The sequence below is a fragment of the Juglans regia genome, chromosome 1 (assembly GCF_001411555.2).
Source record: "Juglans regia cultivar Chandler chromosome 1, Walnut 2.0, whole genome shotgun sequence".
NCBI lineage: Eukaryota > Viridiplantae > Streptophyta > Magnoliopsida > Fagales > Juglandaceae > Juglans > Juglans regia.
The window spans coordinates 7464764-7491771 of NC_049901.1; the positions used below are offsets into that span (position 1 = coordinate 7464764).

General features: G+C 37.3%; 2 protein-coding genes across 2 annotated transcripts; both read right to left on the reverse strand.

The window, feature by feature from the left end:
- Positions 1–4128: 4128 nt before the first annotated feature.
- On the reverse strand, positions 4129–7479 carry LOC108988123 (receptor-like protein kinase FERONIA). Its single transcript, XM_018961252.2, has 2 exons — positions 4609–7479; positions 4129–4410 (listed from the first exon to the last, which is right to left on the reverse strand). Exon 1 carries the CDS (start codon positions 7318–7320, stop codon positions 4615–4617), a length of 2706 nt encoding a protein of 901 aa, XP_018816797.1. The 5' UTR covers positions 7321–7479; the 3' UTR covers positions 4129–4410; positions 4609–4614.
- Positions 7480–22731: 15252 nt separating this feature from the next.
- Positions 22732–25143, reverse strand: LOC108988050 (receptor-like protein kinase FERONIA). Its single transcript, XM_018961146.2, has one exon. It carries the CDS (start codon positions 25005–25007, stop codon positions 22863–22865), a length of 2145 nt encoding a protein of 714 aa, XP_018816691.1. The 5' UTR covers positions 25008–25143; the 3' UTR covers positions 22732–22862.
- Between the last annotated feature and the right edge of the window lie 1865 nt (positions 25144–27008).

Consider the following 27008-nt stretch of genomic DNA (forward strand, 5'->3'; position numbering starts at 1 on the left):
AAAAACTCTAGCATCAATATCAAAATAGAAATGCTAACAACAATTCACATCAAGGGGCAAAAATCTAGTAACACCATAAAAAACTTCGGAAGGATAAATACTCTTTACTAACGATAAACGTTCATACAAACAAACTCAAAGCCAACTCATACCTCGCCTAGAGTCAACAGGCGAGTCCAGCCACTCGACTACCCGATCTTACTCGTGATGAGTCAACATGTGGAAAAGGTCACAGACCACCTGACCTCCCAGGCGACCAACAGACAAGCAAGTCTCTCGATTGCCCGACCTCACCCATTGCCCTGCACTAGCGGAAAGGTCAAGGACCGCTCGACCTCCTAGGCCCCCGATAGGCAGGCAAGTCACTTAATTGCCCAACCTCTCTCGTGCACATAAAATTCGAGCTCCGCGCTCGCTCCTAACGCGATCGAGCACACCTCCTGCTTATCTGGCCAAGACGAGCTCCACGCTCGCACCTAATGCAATTGAGCACACCTCCCCTTATCTCGCCAAGACGAGCTCCACGCTCACACCTAATGCGGTCGAGTACACCTCTCGTTTATCTCGCCAAGTCTCGCGCTCGCACCTAACGCGGTCAAGCTTATTTCCGGCCAAAGTCAAGCTTTGCGCTAGCACCAAAATCGGTTTACTACATCTCTTGAAATTTACTTAACATGAACCCAATGGAAAACCAAGGACCTACACCGGAATTTATTTTTCTACGGATTGTCTCTGTCGTATATTTTATCTTAAAGATTCTTAATGCATTCGTTTGGAGAAAATTGACTTTAAGAATTGTGGACAACTGAAGGGGATAAAATATCACAAGCCCAATACGATCTATCAAGCCAAGCCCAAAGGATGGATCTCATCAAAAGGAAAGAGAGAAGAGGAAAAAAGGGAGAAAAGGCTAGGATGGATAGTGTGTCAGGGGAAATGGGGATGTGATATAAAGGAGGGAGATATGTGACATAAAGCAAAGATGGACAGAGGATAAAAGACATCAAACCGAACGAGAAAGGGGGATTTTGGGACGATTTCTTATTCAGCTTCTTCAACCAGATGACGAGAGCTCCAGAGAGAAGATCTCCACTAGAGAATATATTTCTGACTTCTATTGTACAACGAGGATGAGAAATCATGAGACTGTAAAACTATTATATTATAGGAGATTTACTCTCCAAACGATCTGTAGGCATAGACTCAGTGTCAAACTATATAAATTTGTGTATTTTTATTTTTTATTATCTTTACATTTATCTATTATTTACTATTAGAGATCATACCGTACAGCCGCACCCGATCATATTCGGAATTGTGTTTATGTACTCTTTCACTCGCGATTATTTTGCTAAAACTCAAGTTTTTGCTTAGATTTTTACCCACATCATTACAATAACTACCCGTTAGGAGGACAGCTTGGTGCAGACCATTAATTTGCAAGAGCGGGTTTGGTCATGGAATCTTCATCACGTGAGTGTCGGTCATGCATATCTTCATTGCTTGATTATTGGCCATGAATGGAAGGTTGACTTGGGCTTGACAGCTTGCTTGCTCGGCTTGGCTAGATTGTTGTTGGGAAAATACTATGCCTATATAAGATTTCTACCAAAATCCTCTATCCAAATTTTTGTTAAGATCATTGTTAACGCTAGTTGTTTTTATATTTTATATTTTATATTTTTCTATTTATATTTTTTAATATATTTAAATATTTTTTAAAAATTAAAAAGAATATAACAATACACATAAAATTACTTCCTTAATTATTAAATAAAAATAAAAAATAATTTTTTTTCTCGAACGGTAAGTAGAAGCGGTAAAAATTAAGTAGAGTGATTTTTTTTTTTTTGTTATTTGGATTTGGATTAAAAATTTCAGAATATGACATTCTTGTATAATCTAAGAGAAGCTAAATTCAATCAACCAACTTAATCATATAATTTAATTAAAAATAAATTCAATTTTATAAAAATTAACTTAAAGAGAAAAAGAATATTAATTTTTATAAAATTAAATTTAGTTTTAATTAAATTATATAATTATATACATTGGTTGATTGAATTTATTCTCTTCAAGATTATGTAAGAAAGTAATTTTTTGGATTTTTAGTCCAGATTCAAATTGCAAAAATAAAAAGAAAATAATTAAGTAATAAAGTAGTAGTAAATGAGGTGTAAGGTTTTCAAATCTATGTATATGTTGCTGAGGTTTGTACATTATTGAGGCTTGCCAGGTTTGACTGGTGGGATGTTTGTTCTGGGGCCTCATGTTGAATCTATTGGACATTATTGACAGGAAGGCTATTGAAGTACTTGAATCCGTTGCTGGTGCAGCGGTGCTTACTGGAGAGGAGATGAGATATATATATGGGAGAAGCTATGAACTTGACAAAAGTGGTGGTGCCTTTTATGGTCCAACGACAGATCTTAGGATTGAAGATGCTCTAGGAGGACTCTAGGAAGGAAGTGGCAGTGCCCAACCAGCATACAGCCAATTTCCGAACTCAAATTTTACGGAATTTAATTAATGTGCCTATGGATTAATAATGATTGGATCAGGTAAAAAGATTGTTTTGAATTTTATAAATGTCTTCTATGGTTATTAATAAGTCTTTTTTTTGGCAAACTTTACAGGTTGATTTTAATTTACCACAGCGGTTTGACATCACATATGTTGATTTTAATTTACCAGAGCAATTCTTATATGCATTTTGAACCGAAAGTTGATGATGACATGCTACTTGCTTGTAAAAAACCTTGCATGGTACACATGACTCAAATGATTGAAAAATTATAATATACAACATTAATTCTTTCACCAAGAAAGGACCAAAAAAATTGTATCTTATTTTCCATCCATTTTAATGGTAATTAGCTAGAATATTTGATCCAATATTTTATTATCAGTTTTCATTAACTTGATGGTAGGCAAAGGTAGAGTGCTTAATCTTAGGGAACATATGTAACATCATAGGTCACGAAATTTGTGTACGTGGTGGTATACATAAGTTTTAAAAATTAAATAATAACCGCAACAATTTAAAAAGAACCCAAGTCATACATATGGCCATGACAAGGGGTGTGCAAAATTTCGAAAATTTTGACTCCGTCCGACTTCCGCTCCGACTCTGATTTCGATTTCGTCGGAGTCATCGGAATTCGGAGTCGGAATTCGGAGTAGCTCCGAATATCTATTCGGAGTCGGAGTCGGAGTCGGAGCTCCAAGAAGCTCTGATTCCGACTCTGAAATTTTTTTTACTGAACACTTGCGCTTGAGCGAGGTGTCGAGCTCAAGTCGAGCACACGTTGTATTGAACATTCGCTCGAGCGACATGTCGAACGGAAGTCGAGCGAACCTCTCTGAAAGAGTTCTGCTCGAGCGACAAGTCGAGCGGAAGTCGAGCGAACCTCCCTGGAAGAGTTCCACTCGAGCGACAAGTCGAGCAGAAGTCGAGCGAACCTCCCTGAAAGAGTTCCGCTCGAGAGGCCATGTCGAGCGCACGTCGAGCTCCGATCTTATGTCGGAGCTCCTATAGGAGGTCGGAGCTCCGACCTCCGATCGGAGTCGGACTCCGACTCCAGTTCGGAGTCGGAGTCGGAGTCAGAGTCGGAGCTCCAATTTGGCTCCAACTCTTGTCGGAGTCGGAGGTCGGAAACGAGCACTCCGACTCCGTCGGAGTCGAAGCCCAGCCCTAGCCATGACCCATGTCTTAATTTAATTTCAAAGATAAATTTAAAAATTTATAATTTAAAAATTAAAGATTATTATTTAAATAATGTAAATTATTTGTTATATACACCAATTTTTTTTTTTAAAATAGCTTTATACATCAAATTGAGAATACAGTACGTCTATTAAAAAATCAACACACCGTGCACCCCCATTGTGTCCCTCGGGCAACTGCTCCAGCTGTATTAACTACTCTGCCGCTACCCTTCTCCATGGAAAAATTTTTCTCTCATTCGTACACCTCACACTAATATATCATTTGTATCTAACACCAAATACTAATATATAATTTGTATATTTTAAAAAAATACGATTTGTCATTTTTGTTATTTGACTTCTATTTAAACATATATATATTGATGTGTAAATATATATATTTAAATAAAATAATAAAAATGACAAATCACGTATTAATATAGAGTATGAAATGATAAGTACAACCGTTCGGAGTCGAATTGGAGCAAAAAATTTGCTCCGACTCCGACACAGAAACGGCTACTCCAACTCCGGAGCCCAGCCCTACTTAACAGCAATAAAATTATTATGCTCAAGGAAGATACCAAATGCAGATCGAGAACCCCCATAAAACAGATTGAATGCAGGACTGTAGATGTTACTCCGAACTGTAGATTATCTTTCGCATATCCATATTTTGTTCTTTGAAAGAAACCAAAACCCCTGGAATACATGATTAGATACAGTACTTGAGCATCAATACCTTTATTCACGCAAAGTAAAATCCCGATAATTTAACCCCTTCCAACTAATTTTATCACATACTCGCATTACCACTGTCATCCCGCCTCTAAATAATACATGATTCTAAATATATAAACAAAGCACTAGTATACTGAATCTGATCAATATAGCAAGTACCTTCTTTTACCGTCCTTGAGGATTCATAATCTCAGAAAACACAGCTCCAGAGGACACCAGTCTATCTGAATCCTTATAGGTAGAACTTTGCTGATCTCCACTACTTGTCATCGTCACCTCGCTATTGCTGTATATACTTGACACTTGCCCACCGCTACTACTGAACATGTTATTACTATCATCACTCTTGGATTGAGGCAAGAGAGCCTTCTCAGCATCATTCATCTCCAATTCAATCACATGATCAGGCTTGCCTACTTTTTCAATACTCTCTTGCAATTGCAATGCGAACTCAAGGCCCCACACCACATCATTCATCGATGGACGTTCGACTCCACTGTCATGCAAACAACTCACAGCAACCTCACCAAATTTATTCAAACACTCGGTCGCAATTTGACCCTTCAAAGTTGGATCAACAATCTGATCAAACTTTCCATTGCGAGAGCTTTGTCGGGCCCACTCTGCAAGGCTCACTTGCTTCTTCTCAGCAGTTTTCAATATTGGTGGCCTTGCAGACAACACTTCACACAGGACAACTCCGAATGAATAAACGTCGGATTTCTCCGTCAATTGTTGTCGCCTGTAATACTCGGGATCTAGATACCCAAAGCTACCCTTGACGACAGTGCTAACATGGGCCTTAGACACACCGGTGGGTCCCGTTCTGGACAATCCGAAATCAGAAACCTTGGCTACCCATTCCTCATCCAGTAAGATATTTGTGGTTTTCACGTCACGATGAATGATCGTTTGTTTCGCACCTGTATGTAGATAGCTCAAACCTCGTGCTGCACCGATGCAAATCTGAAGACGCTGCTTCCATGAGAGAGGAGGATTATTGGACTTGTAGAGGTGATCACGTAGGGTTCCGCGGGCCATATAATCGTAGACGAGAATCATCTCCATACCATCGTTACAATATCCAATCAAAGAAACAAGATGCAGATGGCGGAGTTGTGAGAGCAGCTCAATCTCGGTCTCGAACTCGTGCACTCCTTGTTGAGAACCAGGTACCAAACGCTTGATCGCCACTGGGTGGTCCCCACCGTCTATATAGCCTTTGTAAACGTTACCAAACCCCCCAACACCAATAATGAAAGTGTCGTCGAAGTTGTTGGTGGCTGCTTTAATCTCCGCCAATGAAAAGTATCGACTCAGAGCGGATGGTAGACACGACTTGCGGGTCTTTGTTGACTTGGTCGTAGTGAACGAAAATGGACCCCACCAAGAGGTCCCATCACTGGAGCCCGAGTCCTTGACTCTCTTTCCCCTCCGGAGAATCAAGAAGCCGAGAATTGAGAGAAGAATAAATCCGGCGACTCCACCAGCGGCGGCAGCAAAAATTGTTGTTTTATTCCCTTTCGAGCTTTTTGCCTGTGCTGGTGGCGCAATTGTTGGAGGGTTCGGTGGAAGTGGATCGGGGTTGGGTCCTGCAAGATTGCCGTTGTCGCTTACTTTAAAGATTTCGACGCCGTTCAAGATTGCATCCTGGTATGAAGTCTTCGAGCTTTGCGGTTCGGCTCCTATTGCGACATAGAGATTCACTTTCTTCTCTGTACCTGCACGCATCGAAACGGCGTAGTCTTTATACACGGGCACACCATTTCCACCACTCCACAAAATCACGTCGGCTGCTTCATCGGCGGTTTGATTTGCTATGAAAATATGGAATGTTCTGTCTGACGTTGAAGTAATTTCGAATTGAAACTCGCAGAAATGCAGCCTAATGAGGTAATCAAACCCAGAATCTACGGGAAATTGCCAGGTGAGATTGTAGCTCAGGTTGATAGTTGAGTCATTCCCCAGGGTTCGGGCAGTGCGATAGACATCTTCTGGTGCAGTGTACGGGGGTATGGAGGTAAACTTCAGTTTGATAGTATTGTTAAAAGGTAAGAATAACGTTCTATATTCTTTTAAGTAACTGGAGTCGTCTTGCCATCCCCGGAACATTCCGGTGTCATCAGAGGATGAGATGGTTTTCCCTCCAACGTTTAATCTGTATACCATCTCGAGAGAAGTGCTGTTCTCGATGCGGTAGTACTGGTTCTGCTGGCCGATAAGTTGAGCCCCTTGAACGTCAGCAGGATCAGTGTAATAGAGATTAGTAGGCATCGACAAGATTTCGATTCCGTTGATAAAAGCATAGGAATTAGAAACGTTCGGAGATGGAGTGAAGGTTATGTTCAACCTCTGATCTTCTTCGATATAGACACAGTATTCTCTGGATATGGTAGGTCCAGAACCGCCGGCATCTGCGTTAAGTGAAGCGTTGAAGTTGCTAAGAAGGGTAAAACCACCAACTTTGACAGAGAAGAGGGCATTAGAGCGGTCGAAGTTGGAGTAGGAAGCGGGGTAAAAGTATAGTCGAACGAATTTTTGGCCCGCAGTGACGGGGAATACGTAGGTGAACGGGGCTAGAGATAGCCTTGCATCGGTAAAAGGCACTTGGGGGACATTCGGCGCTTCTTTAACTGTGCTGATAAGAGATGACTGGCTTTCGTGAGTGAGAAATTTTGAATTCACGTCTCCAGTCCAGATCCGAGTACTATCTGATGCAGTTGAATTTCCAGAGAAACCACAGTTGAGGAGAATTTGGTCGACCGGTGTGTAAGGATACGGAGAGTTACCGGCGACGGTGCTGGCCATGTGGTGCAGCAAGATGACGACAAGGCAGAGAGGGGCAAAACATGGTAGGAGTGGGGTCCCCATTGTAGCAGTGAGAAGACACAGAGGAGGTATTTTGGTAAAGTTTAGAGTCTGCTCTATAAAACACAAATCGAGCGAGGAAGACGGTGAGGTGTTTCCTGGAGGCTGTGGGTCAATATTGAACAGTGGAAAAGTCTTCGGTAGTTGTGAAAATGTTTTTTAATAAAATACAAACAATGAGTCGTGATCAGATAGCTAGGCAAAAAGAGACTAGAGAGAAGTTTTTTCATTTAATCAAATGTATTATATTGTTTACTTACACATTTCATAGTTTTTTGCTATACTTATTAATTCTTCAGTAATCAATCTTTTACAACGAAATATTTAATTACTGTTAATCCATAGTTGAAACAGTAATTAGTGTAAGCAAATTGCAGTGGTCGAATGCAACAGTAAAAAACTTCAGCATCCCGGTAAAAGCCTCAAAACATTTCATGATCTTTTGATATTTTATTCATTGACTAACCGGCCGTAGCAACAAAATATTAAACACAAAACTTGCAACTTATCTCTTTATCTTCATATTTATGACTCTGAATTATTTGATCCAGTCAAATTATGCGGTGATGAGAGTGGATGTAGTACAAGGAGCAGCATACTTATAATTACTAAGAGTTGAAATTACAATGTGATCCTCAAGGTAATGCCCAAAGCAGACGGCCATAAGCCATGCGTGAGGGGCCGACGCTGTTTTTGGCAGCAATCTACATGCACAGACGTTCATCTGTTTTTAGCATTATCTGGCTGCAATCTACAAAGTTGAGTCCAGTTGTAAACGTTCCGTTCACGCCATATTATGAAGCCTGCATGCACAGACGACGTTACTGCTAAATGGCAGATTAATGCCAAATACCTCCGTACTCTCTCTCTCTCTCTGGGTACAAAATTTGGGTGAAGCTAGTTTTTTAACTCTCTTTTTTCCCCTTGATTCAGCATTAACTGCACAGTCCCTTTCATCTTCCTCACGCGTATAATTTTCTATAGTAATCTACGTTTAATTAGTAAGAAATCAAATTAGAATAGTCAACCTAACATTAACATAATGGGTCTGGTGTGACAATTACAAATAGAACCGAGTGCCGTGTGCTCTACTTGTATGAATATTATGTGACATCGACAATGCAACCCCACCAGAGACTTTGTGTAATTGCTTGAAAAAACTTTGGCAGACCTTTCCTTTTAGCAATTAAAACAGTGTAAAGTGTGGTCTCACAATCATCTTACTCTTAATCCGATTAGATTGAGGAATGAAATAATATGTGATAGTTTTAGATGAGTTGAATAAACTATTTTTAAATATTATTTTTATTTTAAAATTAAACAAATAATATCTAACAATAATATTATTACATTGCCACCTCAACTCAACCAATAATATATGATCTTTGACCATGCTGAGCTGGCATTTCACATTAGCATGATTAATTTTGTGTTTTGTGCAACATTAGTATTTCATTTGTAGTTAGGTAAGATAATATTCTTTGTATTTTGTAGTATGTTTTGTGCCACGATAAGAAAGTTCTTGGCGACTTCATGGAGTATACATATTTTGTAGTGTTTTGTGCAAGCATAAGAAAGTTCTTGGTGACTTTATTTTAAAAGGAAAAATTCAAAACTCTAAACTCTTAAAAATTCTAATATTAATTTTTTTTTTAAAGAGTCTTTTAGTCATGATTTATATTCCAACCATCACTCGAAGTTTGTTTGGAATCCAATTAACAATTGCCAGAGTCCGGTGGCCAACAGTCACCATTAGTTTGCATTTCTAATTTTTTTTTAAGAAAAGAATTATAATGTTGATTGTGTGTGGGTGAGTATATTATAATTATGATGAACAACTGATATGACCATTAGTTTCATCATCGACCCTGATCGACGATCAACTTTTTAACAAAATGAAAAAAAAGAGATGCTAGATAAATGGATTTCAGAACCCTAAAATGAAATGAAAACAAAAATACGATTGTTATTGCAAATTCAACTACTTTTAGATATTATGACTATGACATAAGATTTGGGGTAATATAAAATGAATAAAATACCCTATGATTTATAATAAATAGATCTATTTAATTAGTATCCATTTCAAATTAGATGGACTTATTTATTATTCATGGGTCACACACCTCCAAATGGCTCCAACTTGCTTTTTAACGTTTTGTTTTCGAGGGTAATTTGCTCAAGCATTTTTTTTCTTAATTATTTTTTTTTTCTAATTTTTAATTTGTAGTGACATGTAAAATTGGACCACACCTTTCGGTCATTGGCTGGGGTGGGCGGACCACTCGCCCACTTTCATAGAATGATCGATTGAGGGATAAGCTAGAGATCAATCTGCATGTGTATGTACTGTAGTGGCCTGGAAGATCCACCAAGTATGGTGTGGTACTTGGAATTTGGATAGCAACCTTCACATGACAGGATGGCTGGCTAGATGGAAACGGTTCTCCGTCCAATCTCCATTTCGCATTTGCAATATCGACCATATATATATATATATATATATATATATATATATATATATATACCTATTACTTAAAAGCATCTATAAGTATACTGTTCATTATTATTCATCAACAGTAATAAACAGTAAATCATTTTTTTTCTGCATATCCTATTACTATTCATCAATAATATGATGAACAGTAATGAACCGTAAATTTTTTTTTTTTTTTTTTTTATCCATGAGAATGTCAATGTGCAGCATAATACCGCAATCGTGCGTAGGGAATGTGAGAGAGGAAAAAAGAAAAAGTGGAAAAAAATGTTGATTTTTTAGTTTTAAATGAACAATAAAAAAAACTGTTTTTTTTCTTCACATGTTTTTTTCGCATATCTTATTACTATTTATTATATCATACACTAAAAATCAACTTTAATTTATAAAATACTAATTTTTCATCATTAAATAAATGCTGAAATTTTACTGTAAATTTTTAAGAGAAAAAAACTATTTAATTAATTTAAATTTTTAATTTCATAATAAATGATGAACATAAATAAATAATAATTTTATTCTTATATATTAGATTATTTTAATATTCAAAATTACACTTTATTTTTTTATTCAATTTGACAGATGTGGCAAACGTGCTTTTTTTTATCAATTAGAAAATCTTACGCCATACAAGATTTTACACAAGTATCACTAATTTCAAAATAACCAAGTTTGCTCAAATGGTAAAAATTTAAATACTGATTTAAATTAATTTAAAATAGATAATTAACATATAAATATCATATCATAAATAAATTATCAAATTTAATTTATAAAATATTAATATTTCATCATTAAATAAATGATCAAATTTTATTAAATATTTTTTAAAAAATATAACTATATAAATAATTGAATTTTAACATAATTTAAATATGATAATAGTCTTAATTAATTAAACCCAAGCTAGTTTTTGAACTCTCTTTTTTGCCCCTAGATTCAGCATTAGCTGCACAGTCCCTTTCATCTTCCTCACACGTATAATTTTCTATAGTAAGCTACGTTTAATTAGTAAGAAATAAAATTAGGATAGTCAACCTTATATAATGGGTCTGGTGTCACAATCACAAATCGAACCGAGTGCCGTGTGCTTACTTTAATGAATATTACGTGACGTGACAATGCTATCCCACCAGATATATTTGTGTAATTGTTTGAAAAAAAATTATTTATTTATAATCAATTATTTTTAATAAAAAAATTTAATTTTTATAAAAAAATATTTTTATTATAAATAATCATTATCAACACAAATAAATCATCCCAAATACTTATTATTTTTCTTGCAGCGTGCTTAGTTGTATGAATATTATGTGACACCGACAGTGCTACCCCACAAGAGATGTTTGTCTAATAGCTTGAAAAAACTTGGGTAGACTTTACCTTTTGGCAATTAAAACAGTGTAAAGTGTGGTCTCACAATCATCTCACTCTTAATTGTCGTACCCTTTTAAGCTATTCAGATTAGTAGACTTATAAATTTGTATAGGGTGTCAAAAGAATATCTCTAGACTTGAGCTACGTATGTTAATCAAATTTTAAAACATATATAAAAGCAAAAACTGATCAACATTTTCACACATCACTTTATATTTTTTTTTATTTTTACTTTTTAATTTTTTTAATTTTATTTATCTTAAACTTATTTTACATATAAAATAATGAGATTCTTGTAACTATTTTACAACTTATGTGATAGTTTCATTTCATAAAAATTCTTTTTTTTTTTTTTTATTATATGGTTATGTACAATTGCATTTAGTAAAATTGCTATAAAAACTTTTAGGGTACGTTGGTTACTAAATTCATCTAAACTCATCATTATAATTTTTTTAAATTTTAATATAAAATATAATAAACAATTCAATTTTTTCAAATCTCAAAACAATAATAATATTAAAAAAAATATTTTAACAATATTTTATCATCTCAATTCAATTCAATTCAATTCAATTTAACATCTAAACACAACCTTCAAGTCGCAAGAACCCTTGAGAATCCAAGTAAATGCACGAAGAAAAACAAGTTATTAAAAGGATCAGAACAGTGTGTTATGTGTAGGGGTGATAAACGGTCCGGTCGGACCGAAAGGACCGATTGTTTCTGTCCGGACCGGACCGGACCGAGACTTAGACCGGTCCGGTCCGGTCCATATTTTAGAGGACCGAATGTTTTCGGTCCGGTCCACGGTCCACGGTTCTTTCGGACCGGACCGGACCGAATGAAAAATAAAAATAAAAATATATATTTTATATATAATAATTGTACAATTAACAATATAAATTTTTAAATATATTATTAATACTTGTTAATATTCTATAAATTAACAATATTTTATATATATCTTCATCTAACCTATCACTATTAACAATAAAGATTTTAAATATGCTATTAACACTTGTTAATATTCTATGAATTAATAAATATATAATATAAATTAGTTAATTATATAGTAATTATATAAATTAATAATATAATTTTCATCTAATTTATTATCATTGATCATATAAAATATTTTTTTATTGAGTTTGTTACATAATTTACATTAATAAGTCACTTAATTTAACTTAGTATTTTAAATAAATTTTTTTATTAATTATTTTAAAAATTTAAAAAAAAAAGACGGACCGACTGGACTGGACCTATCGGTCCGGTCCGGTCCCTTTGGGTGTTCGGTCCGGTTCGGAAAAATGATGGGTCCATCGCCGGACTGGACCGTTTGCAGCCCTAGTTATGTGCACGGGTTGGCATGGCAGTATGTAATGACATTGCCGCCACCTCAACACAACCAATAATATATGATCTTTGACCATGCGGAGCTGACCATGCGGAGCTGGCATGCCACATTAGCATGATTGATTTTGTGTTTTGTGCCACGTCAGTATTTCATTTTGTACTTAGGTTAAGATAACATACTCTGTACTTTGTAGAGTTTTGTGCCACGATAAGAAAGTTCGTGGCAACTTCATGGAGTATACATATTTTGTAGTGTTTTGTGCAACGATAAGAAAGTTCTTGATGACTTTATAAAGTGTACATGCATCGATTTTTCTACCCAGTTTTGTAAGCTTACCTTGTGCCAACACCAAAACCCAATTAATATGAAATCCAAGAAAATCAAAAGCCATATATATATATACTCCCAAAAATGTTGTCTTTTCCAAGTGTTTTGTGAATTGTTGTGATGTATATGTTCTCAAAGGTAAGCAAGTTGGACACTTAACTTTTCAAAAATATTCCATACACGATATAGCCCCTTTTGCACTACTCTTCAATCATACGTTACCATCTCATGGTTCTACCATTTTTACAAAAACAAAACCACTGGGTTAAATTATTTTAAAAGGAAAAATTCAAAAGTCTAAAATACGAACCTTAACTCTTAAAAATTCTAATATTAATTATTTTTTTTAAAGAGTCTTTTAGTCATGATTTATATTCCTGCCATCACTCGAAGTTTGTTTAATTTGGAATCCAATTAACAATCACCATGTTAGTTTGTATTTTTCTTTTAAGAAAAGAATTATAAATGTTGATTGTGTGTGGTTGAGTATATTATAATTATGATGAAAAACTGATATGACCAATAGTTTCATCATCGATCCTGATCGACGACCAACTTTTTAACAAAATGAAAAAAAGAGATGCTAGATAAATGGATTTCAGAACCCTACAATGAAATGAAAATAAAAATACGATAGTTATTGCAAATTCAAGTACTTTTAGATATTATGACTATGATAAAATATTTGGGGTAATGTATTAAGAATGATGCAGAAGCAAGAGGAAGATGCAGAAGCAAGGAAGAAGATGATGCAACTGACTCGTACACACGCAGATAGAATGCATAGGCGCATGACAGAGACGCACATAATGGTTGAAGGAATGATTCTGTGTATTGATCTGTCATATGCAATGGCTATCTATAGTTACATAGAATTGGTAAATGAAATATTAAATAAACTATGTGTATTTACAGCTCATCAAATGAATTTAATTTCTTTATGACTCATCAATCTGGTAGACTTGTATGTGTTTGACAATATTCCTCTTGTAACTTTAATAGCCCCCCGCAAGATACAGTAAATATTGTTGACTCCCATCTTGAGCAATAATCGATTGAATGTAGGAGAGTGCAATGGCTTGGTAAGCAAATCTGCTAACTGAAAGGAGGAGAAAACATGAGCAGTTTTTTCTTGGCCTTCGGAGATCTTATCACAAACTACATGACAGTCAAGTTCGATGTGCTTCGTGCGTTCATGAAAGACGGGATTTGCGGCAATATGCAGAGCAGCTTTATTGTTGCAGTAGAGTGTAGATGGAGTGCCGACGGTGAGATGCAGATCACTGAGTAAGTAGCAAATCCAAGTAAGTTCATATACGATGACAGCCATTGCTCTATATTCCGATTCGGGGAAGGACATGGAAATGGTGTTCTTTTTTTTTTTTTCTTTTTTTTTATTATTTCCATGAAACCAAAGAGATCCTAATGAATACACAAAATCCGATGGTGGACCGTCTCGTGTCTGGCCAATTTTTCCAATTGGCATCGGCTTATGCTACAAGTTCCATAACTCAAACTAGCAGGAAGAAAAATACCCTGGCCAAGGGTTCCTAATGAATACACAAGTTGACACTATAACTCAAATCTGGTTGTGTGTTGGTTAAATAAAGCAGTTTGCCAACTAATTTCCGATAGAGTGTAGGATCATAGAAAAGATTGCCTTCATCTTTCCTGAGTTTGCTATTCGGTTCCATTGGCAATGGGGAGGGTTTTGCTGTAAGGAGGCCTGTCTCCAAGAGTACATCCAGTGCAAATTTGCGCTGGCAGATTTGAATCCCTGCTTTGGAACGTCCAATCTCCATTATGAGAAAGTAACGTAATGGACCCAACTGTTTGATGCGAAATTTAGTTTCCAAGAAGTGTATGACAGCAAGGCTTGAGCTGAAATTTGAACTCATGAGAATGATATCATCAACGTACACGAGGAGGGCAAGAAATGAATCATCTATACATTTGGTAAATTAGCTGTAATCCGCCTTTGATTGGGTGAAGCCGAATTCAGCAAATGTTGAGGTCAGCTTTGTATTCCATTGGCGAGAAGCTTGGCGAAGGCCATACAAGCTTTTCTGTAAACGGCAAACTTGTTTTGATTTGGCTGCATAGTGACCAGGAGGTGATCGCTTATAAATTTTTTCATCGAGATCGCCATAGAGGAAAGCGTTGTTGACATTGAGTTGTTGAAGATCCTAACATTTGATGGCAGCAACTGCTAGTAGACAACGAATTGAAACTAATTTAGCAACAGGGGAGAATGTATCGTGAAAGTCAATACCTTCATGTTGGGCGAATCCCTTTGCAAATAGTCGAGCCTTAGCCCTCTCGATTTTGCCGTCAGCCTGGAATTTGTACTTGTAAATCCACTTACAGTCAATCGGTGTCTTGCCTGGAGGGAGATCAACGATGGTCCATGTCTCATTGAGCTCAAGTGCAGTAAGCTCTTGGTTCATTGTCTCAGGCCAAATGGGTTGTTGGATGGCTTGGCTGTTTGAGGTGGGTTCAGAATGAGTGGAAATAGAGGTGGTAAAGGCACGAAATGAAGGTGAGAGGGAGGCATAAGACAAAACAGACGAGATGGGAAAAAGAACATTACCTGAGAGAGCATGTGATTCAGGATGCATCATCATGGATGTCGAATGGTGTACAGCAAGTGTGGAGGCTTGTTGGCAATGATAGTCACGGAGGTAAGCAGGGGCTTTGCGAGTGCGTGTTGTTCGGCGAGATTGTGGGAGTGTTGAGATTGGATCATCAATCTGGTGGTTAGACGTGGCTGGAGTAGGAGGTAACGAGAGTGAATTGTTGGTGGGGTTGGACTCGTCAATTTGGGTACTGGGAAATGAGGCCACGTTTTTGTTTTTCTGGGTGGTGGGAAAAGTGGCCACGTTTTCATTATTCTAGGTAGTGGGAAAGGAGGCCTCGTGTTCTTTGGTATGAGAGGGTGAATTGAGAAAATTGAGAGGAATAAAGGGGTGTCGGTGGATGGGGCATTGGTGGGTGTTGATGAAATGGTTTCGGTGGGAAAAGGTGTTTTATTTTTTAGTGGAAAAATTTCTTCATGGAAGATGACATCTCGAGAGATAAAAATTTGTTTGGTGGTGAGATCAAGCAATTTATATCCTTTGACATCGTATGTGTATCCAAGGAAGAGGCGTTTTTTTGCTCGAGGGTCGAATTTAGTTTGGGAATGTAATAGGGTAGAGGCAAAGCACAAGCACCCGAATACTTTAAGGTGTGAGTAAGAAGGCTTGCTTTGATAGAGGACTTCAAATGGGGTTTTATTTTGAAGGATTGGTGTTGGTGTTCTATTGATTAGGTAGACTACGGTTGTGATAAAATCAGACCAATATGGTAAGGATAAACCGGATTGAAATTTGAGTGCACGTGCCACATTGAGGATGTGTTGGTGCTCACGTTCGGCAAGGGCATTTTGTTGAGGTGTGGCGACGCATGTTAATTGGTGGATGACGCCTTTGGAATTGTATAAATGTGGCATGTAAAATTCGGCACCATTATCGGATCGAAGAATTTTTATATGGCTATTGAATTGGGTCTCGGTGAGTGCAAAAAAATTGATTAGAGAGGTTCGAGCTTCAGCTTTGTTTTTAAGAAGGTATATCCAAGTGCATCTTGTGAATTTATCGACAAGAGTAAGAAAATATTTTGCACCATTGTAAGCTTGTGTTGAGTTGGGCCCCCAAATGTCAACCGAAACAATATGAAATGGTCTTGTGGCTTTGGATTCTGATTCGGGAAAAGAAATTTTGTGTTGTTTTGCTGGTGGACAAACAACACCGGGATGTTGAGAATGATCTGAGCATTTGAAATTAAGATTAACATCATGTAAGATATGCTTAGTCATGGAACTATGTCCAAGCCTATAATATCATAACATAAACTGAGTAAATTTTGAAGTAGAGGTATGATTGACAGATATTGAAGGAAATAAATTGTGGAAAAACGATTGCAAGAGAGAAGGTTCTGGTCTGGACAATATCAGGTGATACAAGCCGTTACACACCGTCCCCACTCCAATTGTCATCCAAGATGAAAGGCTCTGAATATAGCAAGAATTGGAGAAAACAATTAGACAACAATTAGAATGTTGGGTTAAGGATTTGGCAGAGATCAAATTGAAGGTAACAGCAGGAACACATAAAACATGACGAAGGATTAAATGAGGCGCTAAATGGACATCATCAACATGAGAAGCAATTGTAGTGGATCCGTTTGGCAGCTTGATGATGCGAGATGTTGGAGTGATATTTTGTGTGAAGAATTTGGGGTTACAAATCATATGATTTGTAGCACCGGTGTCTATGATCCAAGGTGTTTGAGTAGTTGTGGTGCTAGCTAGTGTATGTGTATAAAGGGAGGAAGAAATACCAAACACGGGAGGGGAGTTGGCATTGACGTTGTTCGCAACAGGAGTGTTTGCGTTGCTGTGAGTAGGACTTAGCAAGGCAATGAGCTGTGAGTACTGCTCTGGACAGAAAGATGGACCATGGTTAATTTCTTCCTGCACAAGAGAGGATTGATTAGCTTTGAATTTGTATTTTGAACTGTTCTTGAGTCCTAGAGTAAACCCATTCAACTTGTAGCATTTTTCCCGCGTGTGTCCAGGTATGTGACAATGAGAGCAAACTGGTAAAGTTGGATTCGCCTTGAAACAATGCTCTAATGAATGTCCAGGAATATTGCAGTGGGAGCAGAAAAGTCATTCAAGGCGTGAGTTCCAAATTTCTGAGGTCTTGATGGCCATGGCAAGTGGAGTTGGGACATAGTGCAGCTGTCATCGCCTCTCCTCTTGTTGGACAAGTGATAGAACCCGATTGAGAGGTGGAAGAGGATCCTGAAGTAAAATTTGTGCACGAACAGAGTCGTAAGAATCATCTAAACCAATAAGAAATTGCATCACCTTATAAGTGTGGGTATAATCCAGAAAGGTTTTGACCTCACCACAAGTGCAGGTGGGCATGGGCTCATAAATTTCAAGCTCATCCCAAAAGGTATTGAGTTTGTTGTGGTATTGGTTGATGGAATCAGAGTCTTGCGTGGAGGAGGAAATAGATTTGGCGAGTTGAAAGATCCTAGGGGCATTTTGTATGGAGAAACGCTCCTTAAGATCATTTCAAACACTGTCAGTTGTATCGGCATGCGCAATGCTCGATCTAAAGGTTTGAGCTAACCGAATGTTGTATCCATGCTATAATCATGTCATTGCAGCGCTCCCAGGGAGCATAGAGAGGATCAGAAGTCTTTGATGGCTTGGTGATGGTTCCATCGATGAATCCAATCTTGTTTTTGATGTTGAGAGCTCGGCACATCGTTCTCGCCCATGTGACATAGCTTTCGGTAGTCAGCAAATTAGGGACTAAGGAAGAAAAAGCACCTTCGCCTGGTTGAATAAGAAATGGGCTTGCAGGATTTTGGTGGTTATTTTGAGCTCGACATGTCATGTTGGTGTCAGAATCTTCGATCATTGCTCTGGTACCATATTAAGAATGATGCAGAAGCAAGAAGAAGATGCAGAAGCAAGGAAGAAGATGATGTAACAGACTCGCACACATGCAGACAGAATGCAAATAACATAATGCATAGGCTCATAACAGAGATGCACAAAGTGGTTGAAGGAATGATTCTGCGTATTGATCTGTCATATACAATGGCTATTTATAGTTACATAGAATTGGTAAATGAAATATTAAATAAACAATGTGTATTTACAGCTCATCAAATAAATTTAATTTCTTCATGACTCATCAATCTGGTGGTCTTGTATGTGTTTGACACCTTATAATTTATACTAAATAGATCTATTTAATTAGTATCCATTTCAAATTAGATGGACTTATTTATTATTCATGGGTCACACACCTCCAAATGGCTCCAACTTGCTTTTTAACGTTTTGTTTGCAAGGGTAATTTGCTCAAGCATTTTTTTTCTTAATTATTTTTTTGTTAATTTTTAATTTGTAGTGACATGTAAAATTGGACCACACCTTTCGTTCATTGGTGGGCGGACCCACTTTCATGGAATGATCGACTAACTGAGGGACAAGCTTGAGATCAAACTGCATGTGTATGTACTGTATGCCCTAGAAGATCCATTTCAAGCTAGAGATCAATTCGGATAGCGACCTTCACATGACAGGGTGGCTGGCTACCCGGAAATGGTTCTCCATCCAATCCCCATTTCGCATTTGCAATATCGTCCATATATATATATATATATGCTAGCTCTTGTAGAGTGTATGACTCTGCAAGAGCTAGCAAATCAAGAGCTAGCAAGGGAGGTCCCACTACAAGAAATCGGACATTTTCTAGCAATTTTTAGATTGTCGCAAACAAAATCGCCGCAAATAAGGACTATTTGCAGCGATTTTTAATTCGCCGTTGAATTCCAACGTAATTCATAAGACATTCTGATGCTAAATTCATTGTTCATTTATTGCGGCGACTATTTTCATAGCAAATTTTTTTTTTTTTACTGTAGCGGCAATTTTCTTCCTGTCAAAATTCAAAATTGCCACAATATCACTTTTTTGCAGCGATAATAGTTGTCATAAAATTCGTAAGCCTTTTCCCAAATTTATGAGACTATTTCCGGCGAATTTTAGTTGGCGCAAAAGAGATTTTGTTAATCGTCAGTTGTATCGGCATGCGCAATGCTCGATCTAAAGGTTTGAGCTAACCGAATGTTGTATCCATGCTATAATCATGTCATTGCAGCGCTCCCAGGGAGCATAGAGAGGATCAGAAGTCTTTGATGGCTTGGTGATGGTTCCATCGATGAATCCAATCTTGTTTTTGATGTTGAGAGCTCGGCACATCGTTCTCGCCCATGTGACATAGCTTTCGGTAGTCAGCAAATTAGGGACTAAGGAAGAAGAAGCACCTTCGCCTGGTTGAATAAGAAATGGGCTTGCAGGATTTTGGTGGTTATTTTGAGCTCGACATGTCATGTTGGTGTCAGAATCTTCGATCATTGCTCTGGTACCATATTAAGAATGATGCAGAAGCAAGAAGAAGATGCAGAAGCAAGGAAGAAGATGATGTAACAGACTCGCACACATGCAGACAGAATGCAAATAACATAATGCATAGGCTCATAACAGAGATGCACAAAGTGGTTGAAGGAATGATTCTGCGTATTGATCTGTCATATACAATGGCTATTTATAGTTACATAGAATTGGTAAATGAAATATTAAATAAACAATGTGTATTTACAGCTCATCAAATAAATTTAATTTCTTCATGACTCATCAATCTGGTGGTCTTGTATGTGTTTGACACCTTATAATTTATACTAAATAGATCTATTTAATTAGTATCCATTTCAAATTAGATGGACTTATTTATTATTCATGGGTCACACACCTCCAAATGGCTCCAACTTGCTTTTTAACGTTTTGTTTGCAAGGGTAATTTGCTCAAGCATTTTTTTTCTTAATTATTTTTTTGTTAATTTTTAATTTGTAGTGACATGTAAAATTGGACCACACCTTTCGTTCATTGGTGGGCGGACCCACTTTCATGGAATGATCGACTAACTGAGGGACAAGCTTGAGATCAAACTGCATGTGTATGTACTGTATGCCCTAGAAGATCCATTTCAAGCTAGAGATCAATTCGGATAGCGACCTTCACATGACAGGGTGGCTGGCTACCCGGAAATGGTTCTCCATCCAATCCCCATTTCGCATTTGCAATATCGTCCATATATATATATATATATGCTAGCTCTTGTAGAGTGTATGACTCTGCAAGAGCTAGCAAATCAAGAGCTAGCAAGGGAGGTCCCACTACAAGAAATCGGACATTTTCTAGCAATTTTTAGATTGTCGCAAACAAAATCGCCGCAAATAAGGACTATTTGCAGCGATTTTTAATTCGCCGTTGAATTCCAACGTAATTCATAAGACATTCTGATGCTAAATTCATTGTTCATTTATTGCGGCGACTATTTTCATAGCAAATTTTTTTTTTTTTACTGTAGCGGCAATTTTCTTCCTGTCAAAATTCAAAATTGCCACAATATCACTTTTTTGCAGCGATAATAGTTGTCATAAAATTCGTAAGCCTTTTCCCAAATTTATGAGACTATTTCCGGCGAATTTTAGTTGGCGCAAAAGAGATTTTGTTAATCGCTGAATGAGCTTAACATCTTGAGCGGCGAAAGTTTTATTTTTTGCGGCGATAATAAGTCGCCGCAAAAAAATTTAATTCACCCGTCTTTTGCCCTTGTTCATTTTTCTCCAGCCGCTCCCCCCTCTCTCCCCAATCCATCTTTGTCTCTCACACGGTGCACAAAAAACCTACAGGTATTTCTCTCCATCTCTCTCTCTCTCTCTCTTCACAATAGACCCTCTGTCTCTCTCCACTGCAGATTTCTTGTGGGTTTGCTGCTGTGCATTTGTGTTCGTTGTTGGAGTTATGAGTTACCGATCGGTGGTAAGGCCCTTTTCCTTCACTGTTTCTCACGAACACATCCACATTCACTTCAAGTTAATTACCACTCCCATGAAATTTTTGCGAAATGAATTTTAATTGTGCAGTCCATGGGTTTTAGGGATTTTTCCTACATTTTGTGCGGGGTATCCTTTATCTTGATATTTCCCTTGTTAAATGGTTAGGTACATACAGAGGGGAAAACCAGAATTTGGTTTTGCTCTGTTTGAGTCCAAGTCTCTCAAATGGCCCGAATTTGTAGAGTTTGATGATGTTAATGAAAATGTGCTAACCTACTCTGCACAAGATAGGTACTTTGTCGGTGTTTATACAGTTTATTTATGGTGCCAAATGCACAATTATTTTGTGGATGCTAACAAGCCCTTAAAATGAATATTGTCAGTATATACAAGGTGTTTAACCTGAGAATTTGGGTTTTGAGAACTTTTAGTTGAAATTGACTTGAACTTTATAATTCTTTTTTTTATTTGTTTTGTTTGTTGTTTTTATACTATATCTACCCATAAATCATGCTTATTTCCAATTCTTAGTTTGAAGTAATTAAGTTTGTCACTTGTATTTATTTGTTTGCTTTTTTAGGTTGATGAGTTTGTGCTTTTTTATTTATTTTTTTGTAAGTTTGTCATTTATATTTATTTATTTGTTGTTTCCTGTTTCAAGTTTAATGTGAGAAACAGAGTAAATTTATGAATCTGTGTTGAAGTTGGTCTGATAATTGTGAGCTACAAATGTTATGTTGACATGTGTTGGTATAGTTGAAGTTGAAGTTGGTGTCATAAAATTCTGCTAATGAAATTCAGTATGTTCTTGCAGGCATAGATGAAGTTGGTGTGATGATTGTGAGCACCACCTTGATGACACTTGTTATTTGTTTTGTGTTTCTCACTTGTGCAAAACCTTACACTTGTGTAAATGTTCTTATTTTTATTTTCATGCCTGAATCTTAAAATTATATCTTCATTTGAGTATTTATTTTGGTTGATAATCCAAATTAGTTCTCCTCATCTTGATTGCACTCTCTATTGAGAGAGATTTGTGTGTAAAAGTATCATTTCTCCCCTCTCCTTGAAGAGAGTTTATGACTTGCATGTTATTCTCTCTATTTGTTTTCCAATCAACTGCACGTTAAAATAAGGAAAATGATAGTATGGTTATTAAATATGGTTACTCATTTATATTTATTTTTAATTTTTTAATAGTTAAGAAAATAATTATTAATGAATTTATATAGATTTTTCTTTTTTTAATAATTAAGGATGTTTAAAAAATATTAAAATCAAAATTCATTTATACTATGTACATATTTGATAATCACGTGTGAGGATGTGATGTTCCAAACTCCTTTTTCTCTGGGCCCCAAACCCCTGGCAAATAACACCACACCTTTAGGACATCAACATTTCCATTTCCTTAATTATGAGAGTCTTCGTCAACCAATTAACATAATTGCTCACAATATTATAAAACTAAACCCAATTGTCTTCTCTCTCTCTCTCTCTCCCTCTTCGTCAACAATTATTGTCCTTCGATTAAAATCTTCCCCGGTGTCGTATGTGGCCCGCTGCAAGTCAAATCAGGTAATTTCACTTGGACACGTGGCAAGGCAGCATACTCTGGACTCACCAGACGACATCCCTTGACACACCGTGGGTTCGGCCGTTTCCCCCATTTAAGCCCCGCCTTGTCACTGAAAAATCTAAGCAGCTCCTTCCGAGATGCACTTTTCTTCCACAACGTTGGACACGAATGCACCAGATCTCCATTGTTCCCTGTTTCAGCTCCCACCAGATTTCCTCCCCCGCACAGTGGAACTTCCTCGTCTATCACGATCCTCTGAGCCCCACCCCCACCATCCGCAATCTCCTGCAATTCCCTCGCAACCTCAAGGGCCCTCAACACTTCTGCCATCGTGGGCCGTTGATTTCTTTCTTCACACAAACATCTATACGCTATGTTTGTATACACCTTCAAGCACTCTGGGGCAATCACACCCATCAGACGGCTATCAATGATCTGATCAACCGTTCCCTCTTCGAAACAACGCCTGGCCCATTGGACCAAACTGTGTTGCTCGTCGTCTAGCCCATTATCCACTGCTGGCCTGGCACACAACACCTCGAATAACACCACCCCAAACCCGTAAACATCGGACTTCACCGTTAGATGACAGGTCAAGAAATAGTCCGGGTCCAAATACCCGAACGTGCCCCTCACCTTCGTTGTGACATGGCTTTTGGATAAGCTTGTTGGGCCCAGCCTGGAAAGCCCAAAGTCCGAAACCTTGGCCACCCAGTCCTCGTCCAAAAGAATATTGCTGGTCTTGACGTCGCGGTGGATTATCGTGGGTTCTGCACCTTCGTGGAGGTACGTTAGCCCTCGAGCAGTACCGATGCAAATCTCCAGCCTCTGCTTCCAAGACAATGGAGGATCATCCGTGTTGTAAAGATGATGGCGGAGCGTTTTATGAGCCATGAAGTCATACACAATGATGAACCGTTCGTCATCGCAGTAACCGATCAAAGAGACCAGGTGGGGGTGACGGAGCTTTGATAGAATTTCGATCTCGGTTCTAAACTCATGGTACCCTTGCATCGAAGCTGGCCCGAAGATCTTGATGGCAACCGGGGTGCGTCCGCCATCGATGTAGCCTTTGAACACGAGACCACAACCTCCTCTTCCAATTATACGATTCCTTGCAAAGCTGTTTGTGGCAGCACGAATCTCCTCCACTGTGAAGCGACGGCACAATCCTTCAAGAGATGGTGATGTTTGGATATTGTTGGTCTTTGCTTTCTTCCTCTGCAAGAATATTGTTAAGCCCAAGAGAAAGAAAATGGTTGCGACACCCAGGGCAACACCAACAATAGCAAGGAGCAATAATGTCTTTGTGTGCTTGGAGTAGGTTGCGGGGTTTGGGGCAGGAGGGTGTAATGAAACTTTAGGCTGGGGTCCGGTCTTCTCAAGAGCGGTATTAATCTTTTTGACAAGGAAATCAGATCTAGGGCCGACACCCTTATTTCCAAAACGACTGTAATCAAGGCCAGTGGGCATCGAGACGATCTCAATCCCATTTATAAACGCATACGCCTCATCATGTGAGGCATCTTTAGACGGAGTAAAAGTTATTTTCAGGCTCCTATGCTTTTCCAAGTTTACGCTGAACTCTTTGACCAAAAACTTTGAGCCTAGAAAATCTGCAGTAAGGGAAGCGCTGAAATTCCTAAGGAGGGTGAAAGGACCAGCAGTAACAGTGAAGCAGTCCCTAGACCTTCCCAAACTTTGGTATTTAGCTGGACGGAAGTGGAGGCGTATGAATTTTGGGCCCGGACTGATAGGAAACGTGTAAGTGAATTGAGAAATAAAGATCCGAGCAGTAGTGTAGGGGATACGATCGAAAGATGGTTCTTGGGGGATGAAATTTGAGACTACTGAGCTATCCTTAGATTGTTGCGAGGAAAAGAATTGTGAGCCAATATCGCCTGTCCACTCCCTGCCGTCTGGATCAGTTGATATGGCAGAGGAACCGCAATTAAGCGCCAAATTAGGGATGGGGAAGTAATCTGGAGAGAAGGGATTGCTGGTTATGATTGTTAGATAATTGAGGAAGACGAAAACCGAGAAGCTGAGGTGGACGTAGGAATATTTGCACGAGTGTTGCATGGCGTGGGATGACAAGCTGACACAATCTAGCTAGTTGGTAAAGGGAGCAGCCAAAGGTGCGCGAGCTATAAAAACATGGGCAACCGTGTAGTGAACGTGTGCGCGTGAACATGGTGGGGGCATGCATGGGGGATCAGTAGACTGATGAGGATGGCAAAGTGACCAAATTAAAAGAGTTGCCTGGAAAGCACGTGGGGAAACATAGGGCCGCCAGGTTGAGAGAGAGAGAGAGAGAGAATGAGAGATCAGACAGGTCTGGTCAGATACCCAGTGAGAGGATACCCTCAGCAAAGAGTCAAAAAGACTACTCTAGCTTACTAAAGGAGAAGTTGACTCCATTGCCCCAAGATGAAAAACTTACGACGTGATGGAAAATATTAAGTGCTGACAATTGTTAATTGGTTGGTATTGGCTTTGCTTTTGATAAAGCAACAATTTTCTTTCCTTTTTATAGAAAAACCTGAATTAGGACAAATGATCATAGGATATTCCTCAAAAAAAAAAAGGATCATGTGTGTTAATCCCTTACGCCTTTTCAGGTCTCTCGGCCGCGTGGTGACATTAATTATCAAATCTAAAGTATTATTTTAATAAAGAGATTATATCATGTATCCTCTCCTCCTTTTCAGATCTCACTTGTTAATATATAATATTTTAAGTGATCTTATTATAATTTTTTACGAGTAAATTAGATTACTAAATTAAAAAAAGGATGATAGATATAATTGGGATCTCAATAAGTTAATATTTACAAAAATAGGACATTATATATTCCATAGAAAATAAAAATAAATCGAGAAAGGGAACCGATCCATATATAATAGTACTGGAGCATAACCTTAACATAATTTAATTGGATTAAATTGATCAAATCAGAAGGTTTTTATTTGATTATGAGCAAAACTAAGGTTTTGAAATTTAAAATTTACAATTAAAGTACACTTTTCCCAGAATTCTATTAAGATTCGCACGTTTTTGCTTTCCAAAAAGAAAGAAAACAGAGGGAAACAAGAACCCCTCATGCTTTAATGAATCATTACTCGGAAAGAATCTGCTTTTACGAGGAGGGGCCCAAGTTTTATCTTTCCATGGAAACAAATTTAATTCGTTACATCGCGCCAATAAGTTTATCAATTTACGATGGGCCCAATTATATATTAGTTTCTCAAATTCAATTATTGACCTACTTTCCCAAGGCTGAACGCGCTCATCATCCAAACAAACCTACAATACTATTATAAATCTGTCCAAAAACAATACTATTATATTCAAGAATAATATTCTATAAAATCGTAAAGTCTTCAAATATTGTGTAATCGTTTTAAAAAAAAATTAATTACATTATTAAAAAATTATTTTTTTATATAACTCTTATATTTATTAAATTATTTTAAAGTGATTATGCAACGCTCGTACACTTACAATTATAAATATTATTTTTCAAATTCAATTATTTTTATCAATTCAGTTGAATAAATAATTGTAAACGAGCTATAAGAAAGTTATAAATATATTCATTATTACTCATATTCAGTTATTTTCTTCAAATCGATTGATTTGAAAACGAAAACTTAGCGTACACATAAACAATACAAGAAAAAAAAATTATAAAAGGTAATTACCAAAAGAGTTGTTGCAAGAGGATGGGTTTGGAATGAGTATTATTTATTATTTATATTATTTATAAAATTATTATTTAAAACTATAACAAATATGAGTATGAGAAAAACTATAGATGATTGGAAGAAAAAATAATTTAATTGAAATGAATAAAATATTAATACAAATAATTTAGGAGATGAATACTATTCATTTCCTAAATATTTTTCCTAAGATAGAATTTCGGATGGAAGGAAGTTTTGAAACTTTTTTTAAATTTTTTCTCAAATTATAGAAAAAAAGAGATTACGGAACCGATGGGAATGATCTCAAGCATAACGTGGAACCATGACCCATTTTCTTCAATCTTCCATGTACAGCAGCTGAATGCGCTCCATTCGT

What these genes read in the sequence shown, in the direction of transcription:
- LOC108988123 (XM_018961252.2), bottom strand. Translation starts at nt 7,320, where the DNA reads ATGGGGACCCCACTCCTACCATGTTTTGCCCCTCTCTGCCTTGTCGTC.
- LOC108988050 (XM_018961146.2), bottom strand. Translation starts at nt 25,007, where the DNA reads ATGCAACACTCGTGCAAATATTCCTACGTCCACCTCAGCTTCTCGGTT.